This window comes from Drosophila albomicans, chromosome 4 (assembly GCF_009650485.2).
Source record: "Drosophila albomicans strain 15112-1751.03 chromosome 4, ASM965048v2, whole genome shotgun sequence".
NCBI classification, from domain to species: domain Eukaryota; kingdom Metazoa; phylum Arthropoda; class Insecta; order Diptera; family Drosophilidae; genus Drosophila; species Drosophila albomicans.
In genome coordinates this window covers 254,975-282,365 of record NC_047630.2, presented here as the reverse complement: position 1 = coordinate 282,365, position 27,391 = coordinate 254,975, and the positions used below count along the sequence as shown (strand labels likewise).

Below are 27,391 nucleotides of genomic sequence, written 5' to 3'. Positions count from 1 at the left end.
AAATAAATAATAACAACAAAAGTGAAAAAATCAATGTAAATATGTATATAGAGTCTTAAGAAAATGTTTAAAGATAAATAATTAACATAGCTTGCAAATAACTGTCGACCGTTTTTTTTGTTCGACCGAAAAAGTTCGTACTCTTTCGCTCTCGCTCTGAGCAAGAGACTTTTGCTGTCTTCATTTCTGTTTTCTGTTGAGCGCTTTTCGTTGAGCTCTTTGTATTTCGGTCGTTCAATGAGCAGTGCGTAAAGAGCGGAACGAGAAACGCTCGCACAAAGAGAGTCAGCAAAAGACCGATTGACCGAAAAACTCAACGCAAACGGTCTTCACACTTACTTTCGTTGTTGTTGCGTTCGTTTTGCAGACGAAATACAGTAGAATCCGGTTATAGCGACTTTCAAGGGACCGTCGTTATATCCGGAAGACCCACTAACCAAAAGGAGAAAAATAAAATTTTGTTTATTTTATAGTTGCCATAGGTTTTTTAAATACAATTAATTAATGTTTTAATCAATTTAATTTGTATGGGTCGTTCGAGTTTTCGTCACAATAACCGGACGGACACTATAAGCGGCTTCGTTATAACCGGATTCTAGATTCTACTGTATTTCGTCTGCAAAACGAACGCTTCAAGATTTGCTTGTCTATGCGTGTGAATGTATACCAATACGCAAAAGACTTTTATTTTCACTGAATACGACAAAACGGTCTTGGAACAACCGAAACAAAACAGAATAGAAAAAAAAAAAGGGTTTCGGTCTGAGCGCGAGCGATCTTATTCAAGAACCCATAAAACGGTTGCTCTCTGAGTCTTTTCGTAAAGTGTCAGAGAGAGACACTTATTTGCGGACAACGAGAAACGGTCGACAGTTATTTGCAAGCTCTGAAAAAAACTGTTTTTGACGGAATGAATGGAGAAAAAAGCTCAAAAAATTGATTAAAAAATCAAAAAAAAAGCTAAAAACAAATGTATAAAAAAAAGAGAAAAAATGTCTTCAAAATAACAATTTATTAAGTTCATTTTTGTTTAAAAGGTAAAGATTTGCATTATTGTATCGTTATCTCCTTAGTCTGTCTCATTTGCGTATGACATATTAGTGCCTATCATCTGCAGATATTTTATAGGCACTTCATAGTCGACGCAGCATTTTCCCATCCGTCACAATCCGATTCTCGATATTACAATAAAAATGAATAGACAGGCATGCTCCGGTTTTCACTTTCGGTTTTCGTTTTCGTTGTGAAATCGAAAACGAAAAAATTGGTGCTCCCGTTTTCACTTTCACAAGATTTTTTCGAATTGCAAAACGAGAAAATTTGACTTGCCGAAATAAAAAGTAAATGCCTTTTTCTATATTAAAAAAGTAGTTGACTGATTGGTTTATTGTCGTTCTTTTAAGACCGCCAGCAGATCAATTAGGCTTGTAATTATTTTTAAAACGACTAATTTCTGACCCCACCTCAAATTTGGATATCAAATTTTGCCGTCGGCAACAACAATTTTCGTTTTGGTGAGCGACCGATAAGTCGGACACCATGAGTTATTGCCTAAGCTGCCATACTTTTGATAGAATGAAAAAGCAAGTTAAAAATACTTGTATAATCAAACGGATGGCGATAAATTTGTTGAAGTTGGGTAAAATATGTTTTTTAAAAATTAATTGATTTAATTTAATTACTTATGCGTTAAAATTTTATAAAAAAAATTGTTGGAATAACCGGAATGAAATGCATTAAAAAGGTGGCATCCCCATTTTTTTGTGGGAAACAGCTGATTGCCGTTCAACTGATTTTTTTAAAGAAAGTTTCTAATCTTTCTTTGCAAAAAAGGCAAAAGGCAAATATATTTCATTCAGTACTGACCATATTAACACAATATTCTTGGAACCGGAGTGCTGGCGGGAAGGGTTATGCATTCCCGAAGCCCTCAACCTCTTCACCGACGGGTCGAAGATGGATGATGGTGTCGGAGCGGCCGTATACTGCCCAGACCCGGTCTCCAAACAATCCTATAAACTCCCAGACCATTGCAGCATCTTCCAGGCGAAAGTTTTTGCCATTGGCAAGGCTGCCGAATTGGCTCGGGGTTTACAGCGTAATCACACCTCTATTAACATCTTTGTTGACAGCCAGGCTGCAATAAGATCAATGCACTCTGATGTGGTCAAGTCCAAAGTTGTCCTGGACAGCAGAAGAGCAATAGAGTCGCTAAACGCATCTGCGGTCGTGCGTATCTATTGGATCCCAAGCCACCAGGGCATCGATGGCAACGAGATCGCAGACACTCTCGCCAAAGAGGGAGTGGGGCTCGATGTCGGTAACATGTGCAATGTTCCGATATCCCTGCGAACTCTAGGTAGTGAAATTGAGGTGCGCTCTAGACTTCAGTGGGACGCGAGCTGGCGTAATGCCAACTCGTGCAAAACTGCAAGGCTGATGTGTGCCTCTACTAACAAAAACTTAACCAAATTCGTCATGCAGCTTTCAAGGAAAGACTGCAGGCTAATGCTAGGCATTTTAACTGGTCACTGTCTGTCAGCTGTCCATGCTGTAAAGCTGGGCATCACGAACAGTGATCAGTGCAGGAAATGCAACGAACCCGGGGTTAAGGAAACGCTTGAGCATCTTCTCTGTAGATGCCCAGCGTTATCCCGACTCCGGTTGAAATACCTTAATTCGCCGTGCCACAACGATCTTCGGGACGTCTCACGGCTACCTCCTAGGATGCTGCTGGCTTTTGCCAAAAATGCATCCATACTGCGCGATTTCTGAGACGTAGATAAGCTACCGGTACAGCTACGGACCTCCACTGGTCTATGCTTTGCCCCGTACAGGGGCAGCCGGTCCTACCTAAACCTAAACCTAAGCTTGGAGCCTAAAATCTTTAACCATGCATTAATCTCTTAGATAAATTAATCAATGAAGTGCTTAAAGATGATAGAATTATAAAGCTGGTGGATAAGAAGAAGAACGATATTATCGGCGACAAATTGTTCAAAATTAAGTGTTGTCGAATATGAATGGCGGCAACTTTCGATAGTTCTCGACCTCTCCCAAATTTGTATATGTATATAATAACTATAATCTTTGCGATTTCTGAAAATTTGGTTGCGATCAGATAAATTTATAGAAATTGACCCGGCGAAATTTGTTCCGCCCTTATAACAATAAATAAGCAGATTGTGTTTTTTTTTTTAATTTCATTCTTTATTATTTCTGTATTTTATTTATTTATTAATTATTAATTTATTATTATTATTTATGTATAAATACATAATATCACAGCCTACTTACTATAAGTGCAGCCAAAACGTATACCAAAACGCGAACAGCGCTTTAAAAGAATCATATATCTATTCGCAACCAATAAAATCGGGAACCATAATTATGTATATAACATATATGTATATAGGCTAGACCGGCCGCCCCTGCTAGGGGCGAAGCATAGACCAGAGGTCGATAGCTGTAAATTATATAAAAAATATATACACAAAAATAATATAAATTTTTATTTTCATAAAATAATTTTTGGTATTTATTTACAAGCAACTTAAATTTTATTATAAAAATTAAAATTAAATTAATAAAAATTTAGTAATAAATATTGTTTGGTTATTTTTATTGCAGTATTTACTAGGGCCGATCGTGTACTGTCTATATAAGTCTTACTGTTCGTATAAGCTGACTTATAGGGACAATTTCGTTGCTTCAATATCGCAAAAACGCTAAGTGAGCTATAAGCTCTATAGGCGACCTGTTTTGACATATATAAGTATTATGGGTCACATTTATGCTGATGGCAACAACTGCCCAGCTGTGTGGTAACATTTACTGCCCTTATAATTATTATATTATATTATTATTATGTATATTACATATTTATATTTATTTGTATATTTATATTTATATATATCGTATACATATTTGCCAAGGAATTTTTCTCATTTTATCGAAGTTGGAGAAATATAGTATGGCGTTGTTGGCTCAAAATATGATAAATATGCACTAAGTTTGTCCACGTTTGATAGCTCAATAGTGTTTAAAGTAACACAACAATATCATAATTTTTGAAAATCCATTATTTACCAAAAGTTAAAATTCAAATGTTGAAAAAGTGCAAAATTGGATACTTTGAATTTTTTAAATAATCAATAATTTAAAATATAAGCAAAAAATAATAAAGATTATTGGGAAAAAGAAATTAAGGCGATTTATATATAAATATATATTTTTACGAATTTTACATCACCTTGAAGTCAGAAGCGACCAACATATACATGTGTATATCCTCATGTGCTCGCAATATAAGCTTTAAGCAGGCCATCCACAGGCGAGCATGTTGGCGTACATGTTGTGCTCGACGAAATTTTTCTCGTGGATGGTAGTGTTCCTCGTCAAATTTCGTGTTCGCCAAAATCCTCGCATGGAATTAAAATTATTCTATCTTGTCTATGTTTGCAACAACATGCTCGCCAATGGATGGCAACGTTTGCACGAACATCATTTGCGCAATCGTTTTGTAGAGAGAGCACGTATTTGCGCAGCGCAAAATGAGCAAAAAATTTATGCAAGAATTCGTTTTTTGTCTGTAAAATCAATTATATTATTATATTTCAATTATTATGCACCCAAGGCTCTGGGGAGAAATTCCTGTTAAGAATTTCAGGTCTTCATAACTTTGGCTACTACTAAATTTATCAGTTTTTATACCCGCTACCCATAGGGTAGAAGGGTATTATAATTTTGTGCCGGCAGGAAATATATGTAACAGGTAGAAGGAGGCATCTCCGACCCTATAAAGTATATATATTCTGGATCAGCATCAACAACCGAGACGATCTAGCCATGTCCGTCTGTTTGTCTGTCCGTCCGTCCGTATGAAACACTGGATCTCAGAGACTATAAGAGATAGAGCTCTAATTTTTTTCGACAGCATTTGTTATGTTTGCACGCACATCAAGTTTGTTTCAAATTTTTGCCACACCCACTTCCGCCCCCGAAAATAAAAAAAATCGAATAAAAATCGTAATAATAAAGCTAGAGTTTTGGAATATACATTAAGAACTATAGTATTTGTGACTTCTGAAAATTTTGTTGCGAACAGATAAAAATTGTCAAAGTTATTATAAAGAAATAATTTTGTATGGGCAAAAACGCCTACTTACTAGGGCTTAGTTGCTTTGGCCGACAATCTGGTACATTGTGCCGCCTATGGTATATTTTGAATGGTGTTCTATATCGATATACCAAACATACCATTTGGTATATTTTTAGTATTTTTGGTAATAATACCGCAATTTTGCTTTTATTGAAAATGCGTAGCGGATATCTCACAGTCGAGCACACTCGACTGTAACTTTCTTACTGTTTAGATATTGTCAACAGTCACCAACAATCGGCTGTATATAAAATATGGCTGCGTTTTCTTACGTTCACAAATAATAGCTACAGATCACTTTATGGGAACATGGTACAATCGGCTCTAAGAATATCTAAATTGAGATCGACTTATGTACATTCCACTATAGAAAATATCGATACCTTCTTTGTTGCTAAATCGCTGTTCCCCGATAAACTAAATAAATGATGTTTCGTTTTGCTATATATTTCGGAAGTTCCCCATGTTTTGGCATGGAAATAGTAAAAAGTAAAAATTCTTGGCCACACCACTGAATCATTTGCTTATGAAGCGCTATTCCCAAAATGACCGAATTCGCGCGAAAATGCCTGTCAAAAATTTTTGCGGGGGCATTCGTTCTACTGTTCCCATCAGAAAATCAGAAAATATATAAAGCGTATCCATACACCGACACTGGAATAGATGCGGATGTCAGTTGTTCAATAGACAACCTATTATTCCGCACTCATATCCGTAAAAAGAACAAACTTAAACATGGATAATTTTAAAAAAATTAAAAGAAGGCGATTAGAGGCATTATCTTGTAAAGAGCAATAGTAATTAATTCAAACAAAGCTGTCGCACGACTGCATTTGAAATTTAAACTAAAAAAAAAACAAATAAGAAAGCTACAGTTGAGTGTGCTCGCTACCCGGTACCCATTCTGAATAAAAGCAAAATATTAAAAAAAAAACTAATTGGAATATTTGATATGTATTTCAAATACCAAGATATACTATGGAGTGCAAAATATACCAGATTGTCAGCCAATTACTAATAACTGACAATTTTTATCTGATTGCAAACAAATTTTCATGAATCACAAAGACTATAGTTACTATTGTATATACCAAAATTTTATTCTAGATTGAAAATTACGCTTGTTATTCGATTTTTGTCGGTTTGTAGGGGCGGAAGTAGCCGTTGAATTTTGAAACACACTTGATCTGCGTGCAAACATAACAAATGTAGGCAGACGGACAGAGAGAAAGACGGACAAGGCGTGATCAGTTCGCCTGTTGACGCTAATCAAGAATTTATATACTTTATAGGGTCGGAGATGCCTCCTTATGCCTGTTACATACATTTCCACAAAGTTATAATACCCCTCTTTCCTAGAAAACAATCGATGGCACTATCGATGTTTCTCAAATTTTCTAAACATCGAAGGTTCCTTGACTACTATCGATTGTTTTTATTATATCTGTGCATTGAGGACAACGTGTGAGTAAATTTGGTTTTACGTCACATTAATTTAATTTTATTAAATTTTTGATACCTTGGAAGCGAACGATGGTTGAAAATGGACAACTTTGTGAGAAGTGTTGTTTCTAACTGACGTTCTGCATACAAGTGAAAATGTATACATGCGTATGTATTGGTAACTGAAAACTTTTAAAAACAAAGAAAATATCGAGGGTTTTTTTACCATTTTCAGGTCAAGTGTACGCACACAAATATTGCTAAGAATGGTCCTCTATGTGATGCTTGCGAAATATATAGCTTTTTCGCAGGTCATATATTCCGTTCACATTTTTATTTAAATCATTATCCATATAAAACTTAGAATTTCGAAATGAGCCGGTGATGCTATGGGGTTCCAATCGCAGCGCTCGGTTTTATTTTTTTGGGTTATAATAGTGCTGATAAACTTCAATATGAAATGAAATATGTATTTATTTCGAAAAATATAACTTTTCCGCACGTCAAAAATTTCACCCTTTAATTATTTAAAGCAACAAATTAACTTAGATTCTTCGTCTATTTTTATCATATCAGTGCCAAAAAATAGGTTTTCTATGTTTTCGTCTGTGGAACAGATAAGTTGAGATCCACATAAATTTTCGTTCATGCTTGGGCTGTGTAAATGAAATGCCGCTGCGAACATTTTTGACGGGCTTATACAAACGAGAGCAAGCTAAGAACAGGTGTATGGGAGTTTTCATCTAAAATGGGAAGTAGCTTTTAGAATTAAACTGCAGATGGCGTATTTCAATATGCATATATTTACAGATATGTATTTACTATGTATTACCATATATTGAAGTGATTTTTTAATTTTTGGATTTATTTTAAATAAGTCATTAATAAGTATGTATTTGTGTATTTGTGGTTATAGATACTGTCGGCAATTTCGACGTACATATACATTTTTATACCCGCTACTCATATGATAAAAGATAGTGTCTACAGAAAACGTAAATAGAAAAGGAATAACATTAGTCTCGTAGATAGAAAAAAAACGAAAGAGAATCAATTTTAAATTCAAGATTAAATTTTTGGTACATACAAAAATAGCTATAGTCTAACTTATCCCTGAAAATTCAATTACGTTCGGATGATTTTATTGCACTGGCATTGGGTGACAAGGTATGATGTATAACTTATAGTACATACACATACATATGTAACATTGTATATGTATATGTATTTAATCAATAATATAGTACATTGTATTACCAATCAACGTTCGCATTGTTGGTCACTCAAAAATGGGTAGCGGGTATCTAGCTGGCAAGCTGTTGGTTTCTCTGTGTTCCCTATATGCATCCAAGATTACTAACTACTAGTTAATTGCATAATTTGCTATGGCATTGGTGCGTGAATGGCACAAAAGTTGGGTTAACACTTCGTCTAATCATACTACTCAATCACTATTAAAAAATTAAACATGTGAATGTAATGGCACTTGAACTGAAACTTAAGTAACTATACATTGAAGCTAACCCATACTATATTTTATTTTAATTTAAATATTTACACTATGCAAAAGCAAGTGCTATAAATATGTATACTATCGGTAGGAACTATCGATGGCGTTTTTGAATGGTAATCAGTAATTGCCGTGTTCTAGAGTTAGTGGCGTTTTTAAATTTTGTTTGCAAAGTAACTTAACCTTGAATTTTAAATTATAATTTTTTATTTGTGGATTTCCAGAAAGGTATACTGAGCTGTGTCTAATGAAATATAGCAAATAACAAATAGATAATTCACATGTAGTGGAAGTCATAATTTTTAATATTTGTTTACGGCAAACTTGTTGATTGTGACAACTATCGATAGCTCTTAACCTTTTATATACATTAGCCTTGAATATGTTATACAAAATATGTTATATCCGATAATGGAACTCTTTGCTATATTTTAAATTTCTGAACTAATTTCTTAGTCGTCAATGTCACGCATCGATGAAATTTCCATATCCTCGGATGAAAAGCCAGACGGCGACAAACTTTCGGCTGGGTAATGATAGTTAGCATTTGGCCCGTTCATTGGAAGACTCGTCGTTGGTGTAGCACCATCGGTCTGGTCCATTTCCTTCAAATGATAGGCAGCAGCCGCTGCTGCAGCAGCCGCTGCTGCTTGTACTACACCTTCCGATGCAGACAACTCATTCGATGACGAGCTCGGACCGCCACCACGGCACCAGAGTTGACGCATCTCAGCACGGCGATTTCGCATTAAAACTTTGTACTCGGATATGCGCATCTTTTTACCATCGACAATGCAGGTGCGTTTTGGACGCGGTCTGTAACGATAGTCGGGATGCTGTTCCATATGCAATTTCGATAGACGCGATTGCTCCTCATAGTAGGGTTGCTTATCAGCGTTTGACATTGCTTTCCATCGAGCACCCAAAATCTTTGATATATTTGAGTTGTGCATGTCGGGACAGGCTTTTAGTATCTTTCTGCGCTCGTCTTTTGCCCAAACCATGAATGCGTTCATTGGACGCTTGATATGTGGCTTATGGTGAACGTGCTGGCGTTGAGACTGAGGCTGCGAAGCTGCTGACGTCTGATGGCTGTGACCCAGACAATCTGGATCTAATATAGTTGATCGCTCTGAACTTGTCCCGCAGCTGTTGATTGAATCGCGACTGGCTCTGCCCGCTCGCGAGCTTCCAACTCGAGTGCTGCTGCTACTAGACAATTTTGGATTACATAGATCGCCAATGCCAGCATTATTCGGATTCCACAACCGTCCCTGCAATAAATAATTAAAAGGTTACTCTTACCCTAAAAAGATGTAAGGATGTTAATTTTTTTTTTTTAGCGGCAATAGGATTGATTCCTCGGAACGGTATTTCAACATTGTGCCATTATAAAAGTATGGGAGAGCATAGAATACGAACATGGCATACCACACTCAATTTAGCGGTGCTCCTATTTAGTTCGACCCCTTAAAAAAATAAGATTATTATATAGAGTATTATAATTTTGTGCCCACAAAAATGTGTGTACCAGGCAGATGGAGGCATTTCCAACCCAATGAAGTATATATATTCTTGATCAGCGTCAACGAGACAATCTAGCCATGTCCGTTTGTCCGCCTGTCTGTAGGTCTATCAGTCCATCCGTCTGTATGAGCACATAGACTTCAGAGACAATGAGAGATAGAGATACACAGGCGTGCTCTGGTAATCACTTTTCGTTTTGGGATCAAAAACGAGATTTTCGTTTTTAGGTGCACCGTTTGCACGGAACATTTCATTTCCTGCTGCTGAAATAGCTGACTTGTGTTTTGGTTAGAAACAACACAAAAAATTCATTCCGTATGTCGAATTTCCTGCGTGGATAGAACTCACATAAATATATTTTGTATCCTGCATAGGTGATTTATGCATTTCCCCGAAATAAATATATATGCTCTTTGTCTTATTTGCAAATAAGGATTTAAAACTTATATAAAAAAACAGTGGAACGGCAATCAGCTGTTTCCCACAAAAAAGCGGATGCCACCTTTTTGATCGATTTCATTCCGGTGATTTCAACAACTTTTTTTTATGCAATTTTAGCACTTAAGTAATTATATTAAATAAGTACATTTTTAAAAAACATATTTTATCCAACTTCAACAAATTGCCATCCTTTCCATTATACAAGTATTTTTAACTTGCTCAAGGTGTCGGATTTATCTGTCGCTCACCAAAACGAAAATTGTTGTTGCCGACGGCAAATGACTGTCTTAAAAGAGCGGCAATAAATCAATAAGTCAACTTTTTTTTTTTTTTTTGCAATAAGATCCGATTTGATGTAGAAAAAGGCATTTACTTTTGTAAATAATAATAATAATAATAATTTTGCGAACTTACTCGTTTTGTAAATCGAAAGAATCTTTCGAAACTGAAAAGGGAGAACCAATTTTTTAATTTTTGTATTCAAAACGAAATGTGAATGTGAAAACCAGAGCCCCGCTGATAATTTTATTTCGACAGCACTAACAAGGGCCTTAGTAGCTTTGGCTAACAGCCTGCTAAATTTTTTATTCTATTTATATTTTCAATGTAGTACTATATTAATATAGCAAATATAGATTTCGGTATAATTTGAGGTATATTAATTCGGTATATTTTAAGAATAATACTGGACTGTTTTGCTTTTATTCGAGCATTCTCGATTATAACTTTCTTGTTTGTTTTATATGGAGTTGCACGAAAAAATAATAACCATATAATTTAGATGCTTTAAGTCTTAAGCAAAAACGTATCATTCGCAACAGTATTATTGTGACACAAGCCGATCCGATGCTTTAACAATTTTCGAAAATCGTATATTGGCAATAGACATGATGATGTATCGATTCAAATACACCACGTCTACCGCTCAGCGTGACCGAATTGCGTATTTTAAATACTAAAATACTATTTACCCTTTGCAGTGTTTCGGTATTTTCTCAACATTCAAATTAACTGATTTTTGTGGTGCGTTTGTTTGTACGGTGATCGAATGCCGAAAAATGACTCAAATGTATAAACAACAAATTTGCGATGCTTGGTTGAAAGATCCTTAATTTAAGCACTGGATTAAAACTGCTAGACCAACTTGCATTGAGCTGAAAAATGCTGTTTTAGTGTGACGTCCAAAGTATCTTACACAGATTGGTACTTACAATGGGAAAGTACTTAACTTCCGAGGAGGTTGGTCAAATTTTAAGCAATTTGCTTTATGAAGAAATACTGTACAATTGATGCCTTCATTTTTTTTACTTCTCTGGTCACCAGAGTCTGGTGTGACCACCAAGCGTTGGCAACACTGAACACCAGACCCTCTTCGGCTTATTTCGCGTGAAAAAAACAGGATCTGCGTACAAACATAACAAGTTCTGTCGACAAAGAATTACAGCCTATATTTTATTGTCTCTGAGAGCCAGTGTTTCATACGTACAGACAGACAGGCGGCGATGACTCCTTCCGCCTGTTACATACATTACATTACATTACTATTGGGGGCGGATATAATAAGCCCAAAAAATAATGTTGTCGATTAATGGCTATGACGCTTATGATGTGTTCGATGATTCATACATATACATATGTATGTATAAGCAAGACATGTAGCAATTTTGGTCGAAATCCTTAAGACAATTGACCTTTTGTCAAGATACTAAAACAACTTAATTTCGCAGGTTCACGGGAACCAGTCAGGCCAGAGCTGACCCAAAGCGCAGCACTCTAGTGTTAAATAAAAACTCTGGATTTTGGCCTTACTTTAAACACTTCTAGAAAGTTTATATTCAATTTGAATATTCGTTTTACATATATTTGATGTACTACAACTAATATTCATTATTATATTTTTATTTAGATAATTTTTCAGTTCATTTGACCTGAGTTCTGCGCTGTTCCCAAATGATATACATAAATGACTTACGAAAAAGCTATATATTTCGCAAGTTACACAAATTTTAAAGTGACAATTTTTAGGAGCGCATTTCCCACTGGTAATTTGTAATCGGCGATTCCTTTTTATGCAAGGGAATTTCACCATTATGGCAAGCAAATGCCGGTCATCGTAGTAATGCTGGAAATTTTGGCACGTGATTTGCTTTTGATTTGTATGTTAGCCTAAGTAGAGGCAATTGATTTAAAGGTATGCACAGAACACGAATGCAATAAAAACAAGTGAGAAAGCTAAAGTCGACTGTGCTCGACCGAGAAATATCCGCTATCCATTTCGAGTTAAACCAAAACAGTGCATTTGGTATAATTTTATAGTTCTGCGTTCAAAATATACAATAGAGTGCACAATACACCAGCTATGCAGCCAATGCAACTAAGACACGTAGGAAGTAGGCGCTTTTTCCCAAACAAAAGAATTTTTGAAATAACGTCTGAAACTTTTGTCTAATAGCAAGCAATTTGCGGGCATACTTTTGTTGATCACTGGTCTCAGTCTGTGTACTCAATATTTGGGATGAGAAAACTGGCGCAGGCGGTGACATTAATTCATGCTAATGGTGGATTTGACATCCGACACTGGACATCAAATTGATAAACAGTGATCTACACTCTTCAAAATAGATATGAGATATTGGACAAGCCAATTTGTTACCCTGACGATTCTTCGCAAAAGGTTCATGGCATTTGATGGCAAACTAGAGAAGATTATCTAACGTTTATGGTAAAGCAATCGCAAAGGCTTTGGTTGGTTGGCCAACCAAAGCATGATTATGATTATCTCCGACCCTGTTGCACTTGTAGGACTTTTCAACATACCCGCCAAAATCTTTCTGAAAAATGTTTGGAAAAGTTGACTCGGACGGGATGAGCCTCTTAAAGAATACGATGTAGACTGGTGTCATTGTTGCCAACGTAAAACAATCTACGAACAGCCCGATTTTGCGGCTAGTGTAGGTAGATGTCAGATACGCTACCAATCCATTCGTTTAAACTAAAGTAGATGATCAAGTTTATTTCAGTCTAGTGGTGTCGAATACAAGAGTTGCTATTAAAATGAATGGAACTCATGGCTGCTGTTTTGGGGCTGGAGTTGGCCAGATGTATCGAGTCAGAAATGTCAGTATTTTAGACAGACTTAAAAGACGTTATATGCTGGATACATTCGGATGTTAGTGTATTTCACCATTTTGTAGCACTCCAAATTGGCGAAATCTTAGAAGGATCGGACGTGAGCAATTGAAGATGGGTCCTGTCAGCTCAAGTTGTGGCCGACGATTGTCGTAAATGACATTTTGGCCCAAAAGAATTGTGGCAGATCTTCACCGATCGGGAGACAGTGATTTCCCGAGTGCCGCAGTACGCATATCGGAAGACATTGTAACTCGCCCTGCTGTAAACTGTAAATATTTGACAGACTATTTTTTTTAAATAGAATTGTGTGGAAAAAACACGATTTCGCCCATCTGGGAACAGCGCTTAACTTTGTACCAGCTTTGCAATTGATTAAGAATTGCCACGATCCCTTTCAAGTGGAAATAACATTAATTAATATTGTGGTCGTAAAACTATATATGGGTAATTCTCTGGTAAATGTCGCGTGCGAACAGCTTTACAGTGACAAAAAAAAAACATAAACTAAAACAATTTTAAAATGAAGTGAAGGTTTTTCTTAAAGCTTTGGATTAGCACTATTTTTACAGCTAAGATTGATTTTAGTAACTTATTCTGTTTTACGATAAAATATATAAATTCGTTCATTTTTTGGTTTTGCGTACGAATTTGTTAATTTTTGCAATTATCAGAACAGAAAACAAAACAGAAAAAAAATTCCAAAACCATTCTTAGCTCTAATTAAAATACTAATCTAGAGCTATAAAAATAACCTTTACTTATTTTTAAAATTGTTTCAGAATGTTTTTTTTTTTGTAACTGAAAAGCTGGTCGCACGCGACATCCCTCAGAGAATTTATAATGGAATTTAAAATCAAAAAAATATTGCAAACAAATTGCAAAAATATGTGCTTGGGATATTGACGCCAAAGAAACAGGAAATGAAAGTGATTTCAACTGTTTTTTTTAAATTGCATTTATTTAATAGACAAATGTTTGAACGATGTGGCCATAAATTTTTGTTTTTTACACTTTCCGGGCCAAATTAGGGGTTGTCAAAAGCGGTCACTCTAAAATTTGTAGATCCTGCGAAATATATTGTATTTCCGCATGTTCAAAATTTCGCTTAAAATTGCAATTTCTCTACTGCTTAAACTGAATGCGTCATTGAAATTTTCTATAAACGGTTGTGCGTAAAAGAGGAACGGGCCGCATCAGTGCTTGTCTTAAATTCAATTCAAATTATTTCATAGATTTATTTAAAATAGGTTTGCAATTCTTAAAAAAATTATCTAAAGAGCGAGTTGTTTATTATTTAAAATGGACATATGTAAAGTCAATTAATTATTAAAAACTAAAATTTATATAAGCCACACAATTTTTCGATGTCCTCAGTGTCGCACATTCTATTGATATGATTCTTCTTCCTGCCTGGACTGCTTACTTTTGCACCCCTCATCAGCTGTTAGCGTGATGCAATTTTGGTGTAAGCACTTCCATAGGTTATACATATAGCTTTGAATAAAACAAAAAGTAAACTATTTGATTCGAATACAACTGGAGTGGCCGACAAGTTGGAAGAATGTAATGAATAATTATGTTATTTAACACGAGCTTGCATCCCTTTGACTCGGCTCTGGCCTGATTAGTACCGATTTCAGCTGCTCAATGCACCTGCGAAATAAACATGGTTTGGTGGGTTTCTTAAGGATTTCAACGTTTTCATTTACAAGTGCAATAATTAGTTTACTGCCATGGATATTTTGTTTATAAAAATTGTTTATAAAAATATTTAAATATTAAGCCATTATGGTAAATTGCTGCGAAAGGTTCATTTTTTATAAATTTTCAAAATGGGGTTTTTTATGGATCGAAATGTTCGAGTTAAAAGCAGCACTGCCAATTTGTTGACGAAATAAAAAAATCTAAGCTCACCTTTGAAATATATGGCCATATATAAACAGAACCGCATATCTTATTGGTAGGTTTTCATAGTGCCAGAGACAACTAACGTGTTTTGCTTTTACAAAAGTAGAAAACGAAATCGCTAAATTCTACATTAATGCAAGATTTACAATAATTAATTGCAATTGAATTAGCCATCATCGGCTGTATCTAAGGACATCCCATCTTTAAATGCAGGGTCTTGCATATGAGCATGACGCAGCCTAGCATATTTTTTTTTATACATTTTCACTTTTTTCATTATTTGTGAACTATAGATGGTGCATCTATATTCTATTGATTAAATAGGTAAACATGATTCCAAAAAATTAATGATCTCTTGACTAAGTTTGGCATCGTAAAGCAGCCAATGAGTTAAAACAAAGATTTGGATATATAATACAACAAATATTGGGTACGTAGAAAAATGTTGATTTCATATTTTGCGTTAATAAATTAAATAATTGCGCTTTACTCACTCGAGACTGCAAGAAACTTGCTTCGACATCAGCAAATAATGGGGACGGCTGGTGCTGTAGGGACGTGATTGGAACGTGAGCGTTAACTGGGATTGAAGACGCGGTGGTTGCCATTTGTTGCCAGTTTAACGGTGGGCTGGGAACAATTGGTGTCAAGCGATCTCGTACATCCTTTGGGCAAGAAGAGGTAATCGGAGAAGAACCACGAGAACCTTTAGGTTTCGATAAATTCAGAGGTGCATCCATTTCAGATGCATGTCCTTGAAGACGTTTCGACTTGCTAACATCTTCAGCCGATGATGTTGGAAAATGTATTGCGATTGAGCTGTCTTCCGAACGGATATTTTGGCATCTAACCAAAAGGCGTCCACTTGCTTGCGGCGAGTCCGGTGGAGTGTGGTCATTGTACGACAATATAGTTGGTGATTCTGCTCTTGAAGATCTTACCTCAATTTCATGACTTGCGGTTATAATTTCAGGTTCTTCAATAGAACTATCAGTCGTATCATTACAGGATATGGCTTTATTGTTTCTTTTAATGTTGTTATCGTCATCAGTATTAATGTCATTATTGTTGTTACTACTATTCTTGTTTGTAACTGCCACTGCTGCTACGGCTAAAGCAGCTTGAATGTGAGCCGCTGCAACTGCTGCTGTGGGCCACATAGACTGCATTGAGATGTTACGAGCATGAATATAATTATGATTATTATGACTATAAATGTGCTGTTGTTGCTGACTCACATGACCTTGACCAGCGGGAACCATACATGTTGGAGGTATTGCAGATGCACGCAGGAAAGGAAGAAACGGCACTAAATTATTGCTCATTGTCTGGGATACACCATCATTGTGAAGATGTGGCTGCAATTGTAATTGCAAACGCGGAGATTGCTGAGGGGACTGCATCTGCAACTGCTGTTGACAAAGGACCCCACTAATCCCACCAAATCGTCCGGTTCCAAACTGTGCGCTCAGTTGATCGTGCAGCTCTTGTATACAATTTTCTTGGTGCAGACGCTGTACGTTCTGCAACTGTTGTTGTTGCTGCTGCTGAATGCCTAATGCCTCAATATCGGTCATGGTGTCGATTTGAGTCTAAAATGGAAAAAATATCGGACATTATTAATTCATGTTTAAGCAGTCCGAATAGTCCTTGAGGGGTTTTTATACATACAAATAAGCAGGCAACAGCCGAGTGTGCTCGACTGTGAGATACCCGACACCCATTTTCAAAAAATATTCTTAAAGTATACCAAATTAATATACCACAAAAATATAAAAATAATCCGAAGGCTATATTTGGTATAACGATATATTCATAATATATGTTAAATAGGGAACTAAATATAATAAATAAATATTTAAATTAAATAGCTTAAACAATTAATTTTTAAATGATTGCAACTAAATTTTCAGGAATCAATTATTGTATTCGACTTTATCTGCGTTCAAAAATAAAATAAAATAAAATAAAATAAAATAAAATAAAAACATAACCTGAAGGAATTTAAAGAATAAGAAAAAGTTATTTTTATAATTCTAGATTAGTACTTTAATTAGAGCTAAGAATGGTTTTGGATTTTTTTTCTGTTTTGCTTTCTGTTCTGATAATTGCAAAAATTAACAAATTCGTACGCTAAACCAAAAAATGGGCGAATTTATGTATTTTATCGTAATACAGAACAAGTTCCTAAAATCAATCTTAGCTCTAAAAATAGTGCTAATCCAAAGCTTTAAGAATAACCTTCACCTGTTTTTATACCCGCTACCCATAGGGTAGAAGGGTATTATAACATTGTGCCGGCAGGAAATGTGTGTAACAGGTAGAAGGAGGCATCTCCGACCCTATGAAGTATATATATTCTTGATCAGCATCAATAGCCGAGACGATCTAGCCATGTCCGTCTGTGTGTCTGTCTGTCTGTCCGTATGAAACACTGGATCTCAGAGACTACAAGAGATAGAGCTATAATTTTTTCGACAGCATTTGTTATGTTTGCACGCAGATCAAGTTTGTTTAAAATTTTTTCTACGCCCGCTTCCGCCCCCGCAAATCAAAAAAATCGAATAACAAGCGTAACTTTAGAGCTAGAGCTGCGAATTTTGGCATATAGAATAATAACTATAGTAATTGCGATTTCTGGATGGGCAAAAACACCTACTTACTAGGGGTTTTAGTTGCTTTGGCCGACAATCTGGTATATTATGCCGTCTATGGTATATTTTGAATCTGGTACTATATCAATATAACAAATATACCAATTGGTATATTTTTAGTATTTTGTATATTTTGAAAAAATACCGCAATATTTTGCTTTTATTCAAAATGGGTAGCGGGTATCTCACAGTCGAGCACACTCGACTGTAACTTTCTTACTTGTTAAAATTGTTTTAGTTTATGTTTTTTGTCACTGTAAAGGTGGTGGCACGCGACATCCATCAGAGAATTACCCATATGCCAAACTTATTTCGAAATATTTGCATACTAGGTGGATCATTCATTAATAAATTTAATTTCCTAGACATGTTGACTGACACAACATTAAATGCATTTAATCGTGTAAAACAGCGAAGATCAAATGTCCTATCTTAGCAATTTTTAATCATTTCCCCTTATATAATACACAAAGCTTTTCCAGTGTGGTAGTGTCTGTGAAATAGTTCGTCGAAGTTCTTTCCTATCAATAAATTGAAAATGGACCCTAATATGATCCAAAGCTAACATCTACATACATGCCACACAAAGGTGGGCAAATATACATATGTATATTTATACTTTATGAGGTCGGATCCTAATTTGATTATTATCGGAAAAAATAAATTTTGGTTTAGAAGCAGCAATATGAATGCATCGATTAACAGTTAAAAGAAGAGATTACAAAATTCATAAGATGCTAACAACACAAATACAACTTTTCAAAAGTCACCCTTTTTACTTGTTTTTTATTATAATTTAAACTAACCGAATCAATGTTAAACTCAATTTAATTGTATTTATTTAATTTAATTTAATAATTTATAGGAAAAGTGTAAGGCTTCAGTTAGATTTTATAAAAATTGATTTTATTGAATTACTTATTTATTATTTATTTTTATTATTATTTTTTATTTATTATTATTTATTTTATTACTGAGTTCCTCATCAATTTTTTAGGATTTATAACGCGTAATTATAACTTAAAACACGCCCAAGTTGTTATATACCGCCGACAACGATGAGAGTTGACAAAAGAAAGATATAGTATTTTGAGGCTGCTATCGAAACCAACATGTCACTTGTGTTATTGATAGCGACGGTATATACTTTGCGAGTCAGAGAGCACCGCACAGTTCCTCACGCGATTGGCTGAATCCGGATCGGGCCACTAACGTTATCGCTTTGTTTCGTTTCATTTTGGATTCGTGTGCCGCTTTTGTGTTGACCGACACAATGGTAGGCAAGCCACCCGAAGAAGGCAGGTAACGATGTTGTACCGAGACACGCTTCTCTTATTTTTGCTTTTTAATGTACGATTCTTCCACGTACCAGATTTCTAGAGCGACACTAGCAATTCTTTCTCGAATTTACTTATGGTATCGACGACGCATCGTTAGAAACTGATGCCCAGATGTCACTAACACATTTTGCTACACAGCCAGCCATTCACCAACTTTGCTGTAGATGTAATTGTGTAGCGCGCACTGCGCAGGGCTGTTTTGTGTTCTGGTGTTAGGCGTTCCAATCGCCAAAGAGTGTATGTAACACATTTTGTACGGCGGATACAGTAGTGACGTCACAACATCGGAAGAGTACGCTCACAAGTTGCTCGCAGTGAGCTAATGGCACTAGGCGTATGTGTGAATGAGCATTTATGCGCAGAGAGAGGGAGAGGACAGTGTTGCGCGGCCCAAGAAATTAGCAATCTGGACGTTTTTCTCAAACTTGGGGGGCGTGCATTCGCATTCAATTGTTATGTATGTGGACTTCGTTGCATACCTATATACATATATATATGTATATTGTTTCAAGTATTCTGTCGTTCTTACGTTTCTGCTGGCATGGTTTGGTTGGTGGTTGCTCGATAGTCGATGCTTCATGGGTCTTGTCATAAGTTTGTACACATGTATTTGGGTGTGTGTTCTATGTATTTGCTATAAACGTATATAAAGTATATAAGCAAGTCACGTCCTTTCATTTGCAATGTGTATATACATATGTATATGTAAGTTTGTAAATTATTGTACATCGTATAGCGTTCAACATAAAAAGGAACATCTCTGATGCTTCCAGTTTGAAAATCAATATAATGTAAAGGCAACGCCGTCACGGACGCTTATGTATGTCGGCGTAAGAGAAACGATGCGAACAAAAATCATTGTGTAGCACAATTCAGAATCGAGCAATGCAATGCACTCAGTACTCTAAAGCTTGAAGCTCCTCCCTCTATCAGAAAGAAGACAACCCTAAATCAGTCTGTAGTGCCCAGGCCACTGCGGTGGTTAATGTTTCGTTTCTCTGAGCCAATTGTCTCTTCAATAATTTGCTATTGTGACTGGATATTTCGTTTCGGTTGGTCGACGGACTTTCAATTGGAGTCTACACACATATGTACATACTAATACTGATAGACTTTAATAGGTTTCACACTTACATATATGTACATTTATGTATAAAAATAATATGTGAATATGTAAACGCAACAAGAACATTCAAATTACATTCATAAATACGTAAAAGTATATGTACATTTAGATTTGTGCACAATCAAGTGTATGTAGTATATCTTGCATACATATGTCGATACATATGTATATACATACATGTACATATGTACATATGTGCTCGTGAATAGGCTAACCGTTTCAATAAGTCCATACTAATGTTCAATGGGCTCTTACCGAACTGAGCACAAAGAATATCGAAGTCAAGACAAGATTTAAAGACAAGCTTTAAATTGAAAGTTTACCGTTTTGTATAGTTTGTAAAAGTTACAGGAAATACACATATTTATCCATAAAAGCTACCTTATTTTGTAGACTATCATGTCGGCATACGTGTTCGTGTAGTTGATTTTGTCCGTCCCTGAAAAAAGAAGCAATGATCTAAAATTCATAATTTTGGCGAACAATAATAACTACAGTTTTAATAATTCTCTAAAATTTGAGGCCGGTGATTGAAATAAAAATTTCGAATCTAAAAATATAGTACAACCTTTGTGAACAAGTATTTAATGTAACAAGTAACTCAATATATATTTTTTTTGGTTTATATTCTTTTTATGTTGTACATTCCGCCTCCCACCCAAGCGACGAAGAGGCGCACCACATAACCATAAATTTCCTAGATTATAAGCTAGGCAAATGAGATAAGATAGTAGTACGAAGTGACAAGGCGTTACTTATAATTGGATAGAAATTATTATATTGTGAATAAAAAATACGGAAAGGGTAGGGTATAGCATAATTGTCTCTAGAATGCAGAAAGGAAAGAGGCAAAAAATATCTAGTGATTCTAATGGGACTGATTTTGCTAGTCAATTCAGAGGGATCGATTTCACCATTAATTGATTTGTACTAAAACATTATTCCAAGCCTGGTTCTACGATCAGAGAGAGAGAGGGGAGATTTATAAAAAAAAGAGTTAAAGAGATAATACGGTGAGTGCTAGAATCCCAGTTCAGGGCACGAAAGGCGAAAAGTAAAAATTGTTTTTAGTCGAATTCTAATCTATCTTTATCTTGACCTTTATATTTTGGTCTCCCAATACAATAATTGGACGAACAAGAGAAGTTATGTAATGTAAGGATCATTACATTTTTTAGACAAACGCTTAATAAACCATTTACTTCACATATACTGCAATTAAGATATTATAAATTAATTTGGCACCATGATTGGAAGCTGTCGAGCTCAGTTTGCAATCTGTGCTCATAATGAGAATCGACAGCCGAAAGACATAGCTTTACATCATCAGCATACATTATAGAATTTTAAGACTAATGGAAGATCATTAATAAACAAAGTAAATAACAAGGAACCAACGTGGCTGCCTGAGCCACGTTTCAGAGTCATTATAAAAAGATATACTATTAAGGTATATTTTAATCAGTTATAGCCTAATATTTTATTAAATACACAAAGCATTTTATTTAATTTATATGTGTGTTTCTAAAGGAATGTAGAAACGAATATTGAATATAAGCATTTATAGTAATCATTTAAGAAAAAATAATTGAAATGTAATTCAAACACGAAGGTAATACATATATAAAACATTTTTTAAAAAAATCGAAACTTTATGCGCCTTTAGCTTTTATACATATTCTATATATTGTGGATATACATATATTCCTTATAACCACTTCTAACCACTTTTCGCTCGGATTTTTCATAACGCCAGACGCAAAAGTTGAACACGTAAAAAGGGAGTAAATATTTTTTAGGTAAATAAATGTGCAAATGCAAATATGATCATTTTCTTTGATATTTTGTCACAACGTAGCCCTCTCAGTTAGTAACCCTCTTACTAGAACACAAAATAAAATATCCCGTCAATACAAAAATGTATTTAATAATTTGTTATGCATTTAAGGTGTGATGACAGAGTTGCTTTGGCCGACAATCTGGTACATTGCACTATGGTCCAAAAGCCCAAATTTTTGGCATAAACGATTTTTTTTTTGTGAAATAATGCAGTTTTATTTTTTTTGGTATCTTTAATACTTATATGATATAAAAAAAAATTGATTAGATTTTTTGGGAATACTCCTAATTTTTTGCGCGCTTTTAAAGTCAGCTGTTCAGTGTCGTTTTGTTTTAGACAAAACACCCGCGAAAATTTTGACGATTTGCAGCTCATAAATCAATTGAACTAAAAGTTAAAAGTGTGTAAATGAAAAATAAAGGTCAATTGTATGTAAATTAATAGTTACTAAACAACCAAATTCTCAGGAATCATAACTACTATAGTAATTATTGTATATACTTTATTGTATACACTATATTGTATATTGTATATACTCGCAACTCTAGCTTTAAAATTACGCTTTTTATTCGATTTTTTTGATTTGCGGGCGCGGAAGTGGGCGTGGCAAAAATTTTATACAAACTTGGTCTGTGTGCAAACGTAACAAATGCTGCCGAAAAAAAATTATAGCTCTATATCTTATACATAGTCTCTGAGATCTAGTGTTTCATACGGACGGTTATATGGGGGCGTGGGGAAGTCGTGGTCAAATTGACACAAAATTTTTTTCGAAATTCTATCTTTCTCTCCCAGATATTTGTGCAAATTTTCAGAATCTTAGGTACATTTTTAGAGTTTATGCCAAAAATATGGGCTTTTGGACCATAGTGCATTGTGCCGTCTATGGTATATTTTGAATGTGGTACTATATCGATATACCAAATATACAATTTGGTACATTTTTAATATTTTTTTTAATTTTTGGTATATTTTGGAAAAAAAATATCTCAATATTTTGCTTTTATTCAAAATTGGTAGCGGGTATTTTACAGTCGAGCACACTCGACTGTAACTTTCTTACTTGTTTTTATACCCGATACCCATAGGGTAGAAGGTAGAACGAGGCATCTCTGACCCTATAAAGTATATATTCATGATCAGCGTCAACAGCCGAGACGATCTAGCCATGTCCGTCTGTTTGTCTGTCCGTCCGTCCGTATGAAACGCTGGATCTCAGAGACTATAAGAGATAGAGCTATAATTTTTTTTCGACAGCATTTGTTATGTTTGCACGCATCAAATTGTTTCAAATTTATGCCACGCCCTCTTATTACAAGCGTAATTTTAAAGCTAAAGCTGCGAATTTTGGTATATACAATAATTACTATAGTAGTTATGATTCCTGATGAGATAAAAAATTGTAGAAGTTATTAAATAAATACTTTTGTTTTGGCTGACAATCTGGTATATTGTGCCGTCGATGGTATATTTTTGAATGCGGTACTATACCGATATACCAAATATACCGTTTGTTATATTTTTAGTATTTTTGCAGTATATTCGGTATATTTTGAAAAAAAATATCGCAAAATATATTTCTTTTATTCAAAATGGGTAGCGGGTATCTCACAGTCAAGTACACTCGACTGTAGCTTTCTTACTTTTTTTTTGTACATTTCTCACGGATGTGAAAAACGAGTTTTTACATGGGGCAAATGCGACAGTTCAAATATATTAAAAACCGAGTTTTTGCTGCTGGGGAAATAGTGTATAAGATCGCGAGCGCTTTTTTGCATAATCTCTTAGTGCGTCTACTTTTTCAATTGCTTCAGCATATTTAAGAATGTATGTGTGAATGTACGTTGCTAAAAGAAAACAAATTTCTTATGGCAAGCACGCCTATTCCATTGTTGACATTGATCTTTGCAAGTACGTAAAGCGAAACCAATAAAGAGAGCAAAGTCAAGAGAGAAAGATCACACAAATATACAGTGATGCCAACTCTTAGTGGTCATTTATAGCAGGGATGATGAGAAAATACCTAAATACTACACAGGATAAATAGTACTTCAGCATTTAAAATACATACAATATTCGGTCACGCTGGGCGGCCATGTCTCTATTGCCAATAACAATTTCCGAAAATTGTTGGAGCATTAAATTCTAAGGTCGACTGTTTTTACTACAAATTATTTAAAATAGCTAAAAATAGCAAATTATTTTTGTGAAATAGCCAAAAAACATGTTCTTGCTAAATTGAGTGGTTTCCAGATCATGCAAAATAGCCAAATCTGTCTATAAAATAGCTAAGTAGGCAACACTGCATATAAAGACGTGCATACATATTGTGTGAAATCGTTTATGTCTAGACTTGATTTTGATTTAATTAAATCGCAAAACGTTAACTAAATGTACTTGCAGATCGAGCTATAAATAATCACTTCTTAGTGCGTTGAGTTACACTTACTGAAGGAATGAACTTCCTAAAATCCTAAAAATCAAAAGGTTATGGTCGTTGTTCCTTCTAAAGGAATTATTCATTATTTTCATTTGAACTTAAACTATTTGTACCAGTTTGGACTTCGGCATACCATGGTTGGTAAAAATGGACTCACATTTGTCGAGATAAGTAACATCTGCAAATATATTTTTTATATATGCATTACCCATAAGGTAGCCATCCATATGAGCACCTAGATCTCAGAGATTCTAAGAGATAGTTCGTAGTTCTTTCAAATTTTTGCCGCGCCCAGATTCGCCCCCAGAAATTGACAAAGCCCAATTTTATTATTAGAAATTTGGGTTTATAGAATAATATCTATACTCCTTATGATTTCTCAAAGTTTGATTGCGTTCAGACGAAAAATGTCGAAGATATTAAAGAAAACCTTTGTATATGGAAAACGACTATGTACTACGGATTTTTGCATGTATTATTATACACAAATTAGTCATTGGTAATTTATTTTTTTTTATTTTGTGGTATATTAATACGCTATATTTTAAAATTAATACGACAATATTTTAGGTTTAGTCAAAATGGGTTGGAAGTATCTCACAGTCGAGCGCACTCGACTGTATCTTTCTTGTTTTTTGGTAATATGTGATAACCTGCCTTTGGATTATATATATATATATATATATATATATATATATATATATATATATAATTAAAAACTATATAATTGTAAACTCTTCTAAGCATGTGATATTGTTTATTTGATAAATTAGTGCATGTACACAAGAATTATATAGCAACATATGTTTGTAAATAAAATTTAAATATTTTCAATAATGTAAATTGGCAGGATTGAATGGTTTTTGTTAAGTATATTGATTAAACTCGTGTTTATCTTACCAAAGAGCCAAAATGTAATTACAAATTATGCACATACTATAAGAATGTATATCACTTTGATTTTGCTTCGTTGTCGTTTTATTTCATTCGTTTTATTTGTTTAACTTGTTAATTTTGGTTATGGCATCAAAAGCGGCAAATAAGGACAACGTTGAGAATTACACCGGTGTGCTGTTGTTTGAGCTGATATAACTGTATGATGATGAAGGAGAATAGGGTAGGTTTCACAACAAAAAGATCAAAGGACAATTTCCTGATTGTTTTATTTTGTTATTTTATTTTGTTTGCTTAATGCTTGCTATGGGCGTGTGTTGTCTTTGCTTATTTATTTATCTCTGCTTACTCTTGCCCATCGTTATTTCTATCGAAAGCTCTGTGCCCTTTCTTTGTTATATATTGTATTCACCAAACCTAGGCGAGTTGCATTTATTCGCTCTTTTTTCTAGATTATTAAAAATATTGGCCGATTTTTAACCTTTTATTAATGTGTTAAGTTATATACATATATGCTATTGGGTTTTTTTTTATACCCGCTTTCCTTTTTAACTTTGTGCCGGCAGGAAATGTATGCAAAACGCAGAAAGATGCATCTCCCATTAAGTTACCCCCATTAAGTTTATATATTCTTGATCAGCTTCAACAGCCGGACCGATATAGCAATGTCTGTCTGTTTCTGATTTTCGCTTGCTTGCGCTTAAGGCACTATTCATGTGGCTCTTTCAACATAACATGCTGCAATACATCCATTTGGATTCAAATTCGAGCTATGTCGACGTTCATTATTATATTAAATAATAAACACTACTCGTATTGTTTTTATTTTATCTTCTCTGGTGTTTTTAATAAAAATGATGAAAAGTTGAAAGAGGAAGAAACCGAGAATATATGTATATTAGTTTTATAAAAAGAAATCTTGGGGCATTTCCTTTTATGCATCATCATAATTTTGTAACAAATAAACATGAGCACATCATTAACGCCACGAAATGGAACACAATAGCAAGATTTGAAGTGGACTTTAGGTTGGTAGGACTTAAGTGTGTAATCCAAATGAGAGGAGAAACATCATAAAGCCTTTGTTGTGAATCGCGCCTTGTTTGCGACCGCGAACCACAGTAAATATGCAGATGTCGATGGTACAGGATGCGGAACTCATTTTATATTCATTGACGAACAACAGTGGCGTTAGGGGGGTCGACAACTGTGTTACAAATTGCTCCCAAATGTTTCCACCTTCGTGTTGTTTTCATCACACTCTTGAAAATTTGCACAATGCAAGAGATGAACAACGCACATTGAAGGTGTGTCCACATATATATGTACATACACATATAGATTTTTGTTTTCGACAAGAAAAGAAAAACTCCCTAAGCATAAGCATGTTCTAAAAACGAATACTTGATACCAAAAATTTTTTTGATTTCAACCTCACATTTTAAGAATAATAGCATGCCAGAACGTAGTAGTTATATGATAACACAGTAAAGTTTACATGGCGTTGAACACTGCAGGCCACAATCCAAATATACTATCTCTTTTTGTAAATACTAATTTCATTTTCATTCTATCTTCAGAAACTTAAATCGGTAAATATATAGGTAAACAGATCTCTTTTGATATTCGCATTAGGATCGGATAGAGTAATTCATTTGTTCAACTACCATGTAAACTTTTAATAAGTTGTTAAGAAAAGTTTCATACTACTATACTATATATGTAAATAGCAGACGAAACTTATTTGAAAAATACGAGAAAATGTGTCTAAAAATGAATTACTCTGTATCAAGTTGTTGAGCAGTTCCCTCTGTGAATATACTTAGAAAAAAACACATACAAACGAAGCACATGATATGTATGTATTTGCTATTATGCATTCTAAGGCTGTGGATCATATAGAACTCTCAAAAGGGTTGTAATTCTGCGTTGCAGGTCTTCTTACACCTCGTGCATGGCGTTTTAAAACCATTGG

At 34.7% G+C, this 27,391-nt stretch overlaps 1 protein-coding gene and 1 long non-coding RNA gene across 10 annotated transcripts in view; both read right to left on the bottom strand.

Annotated features, from left to right (window-relative positions):
- Positions 1-7,389: 7,389 nt before the first annotated feature.
- LOC117573070 (transcription factor SOX-5) overlaps positions 7,390-27,391 on the bottom strand; it is a 46,854-nt gene continuing 26,852 nt past the window's right edge. For 4 of the 9 annotated variants that reach the window (XM_052006307.1, XM_034255938.2, XM_034255939.2 and 1 more), the window contains 2 exons: positions 15,617-16,714; positions 7,390-9,388 (listed from right to left, as the gene is read on the bottom strand). In XM_052006307.1, the coding sequence (XP_051862267.1) occupies positions 8,567-9,388; positions 15,617-16,714 (1,920 nt within the window). In that variant the 3' untranslated portion in view covers positions 7,390-8,566. Of the gene's footprint in view, positions 9,389-14,475; positions 14,868-15,616; positions 16,715-17,996; positions 18,480-18,582; positions 19,236-27,391 lie in introns of those variants that run through there. The other 5 variants (XM_034255941.2, XM_034255942.2, XM_034255944.2 and 2 more) reach the window with 5 other exon arrangements.
- On the bottom strand, positions 9,537-13,729 carry LOC127565791 (uncharacterized). The gene is made up of 3 exons (XR_007955188.1): positions 10,497-13,729; positions 9,646-10,400; positions 9,537-9,583 (listed from the first exon to the last, which is right to left on the bottom strand). It is a non-coding gene; the product is annotated as an uncharacterized LOC127565791 (long non-coding RNA).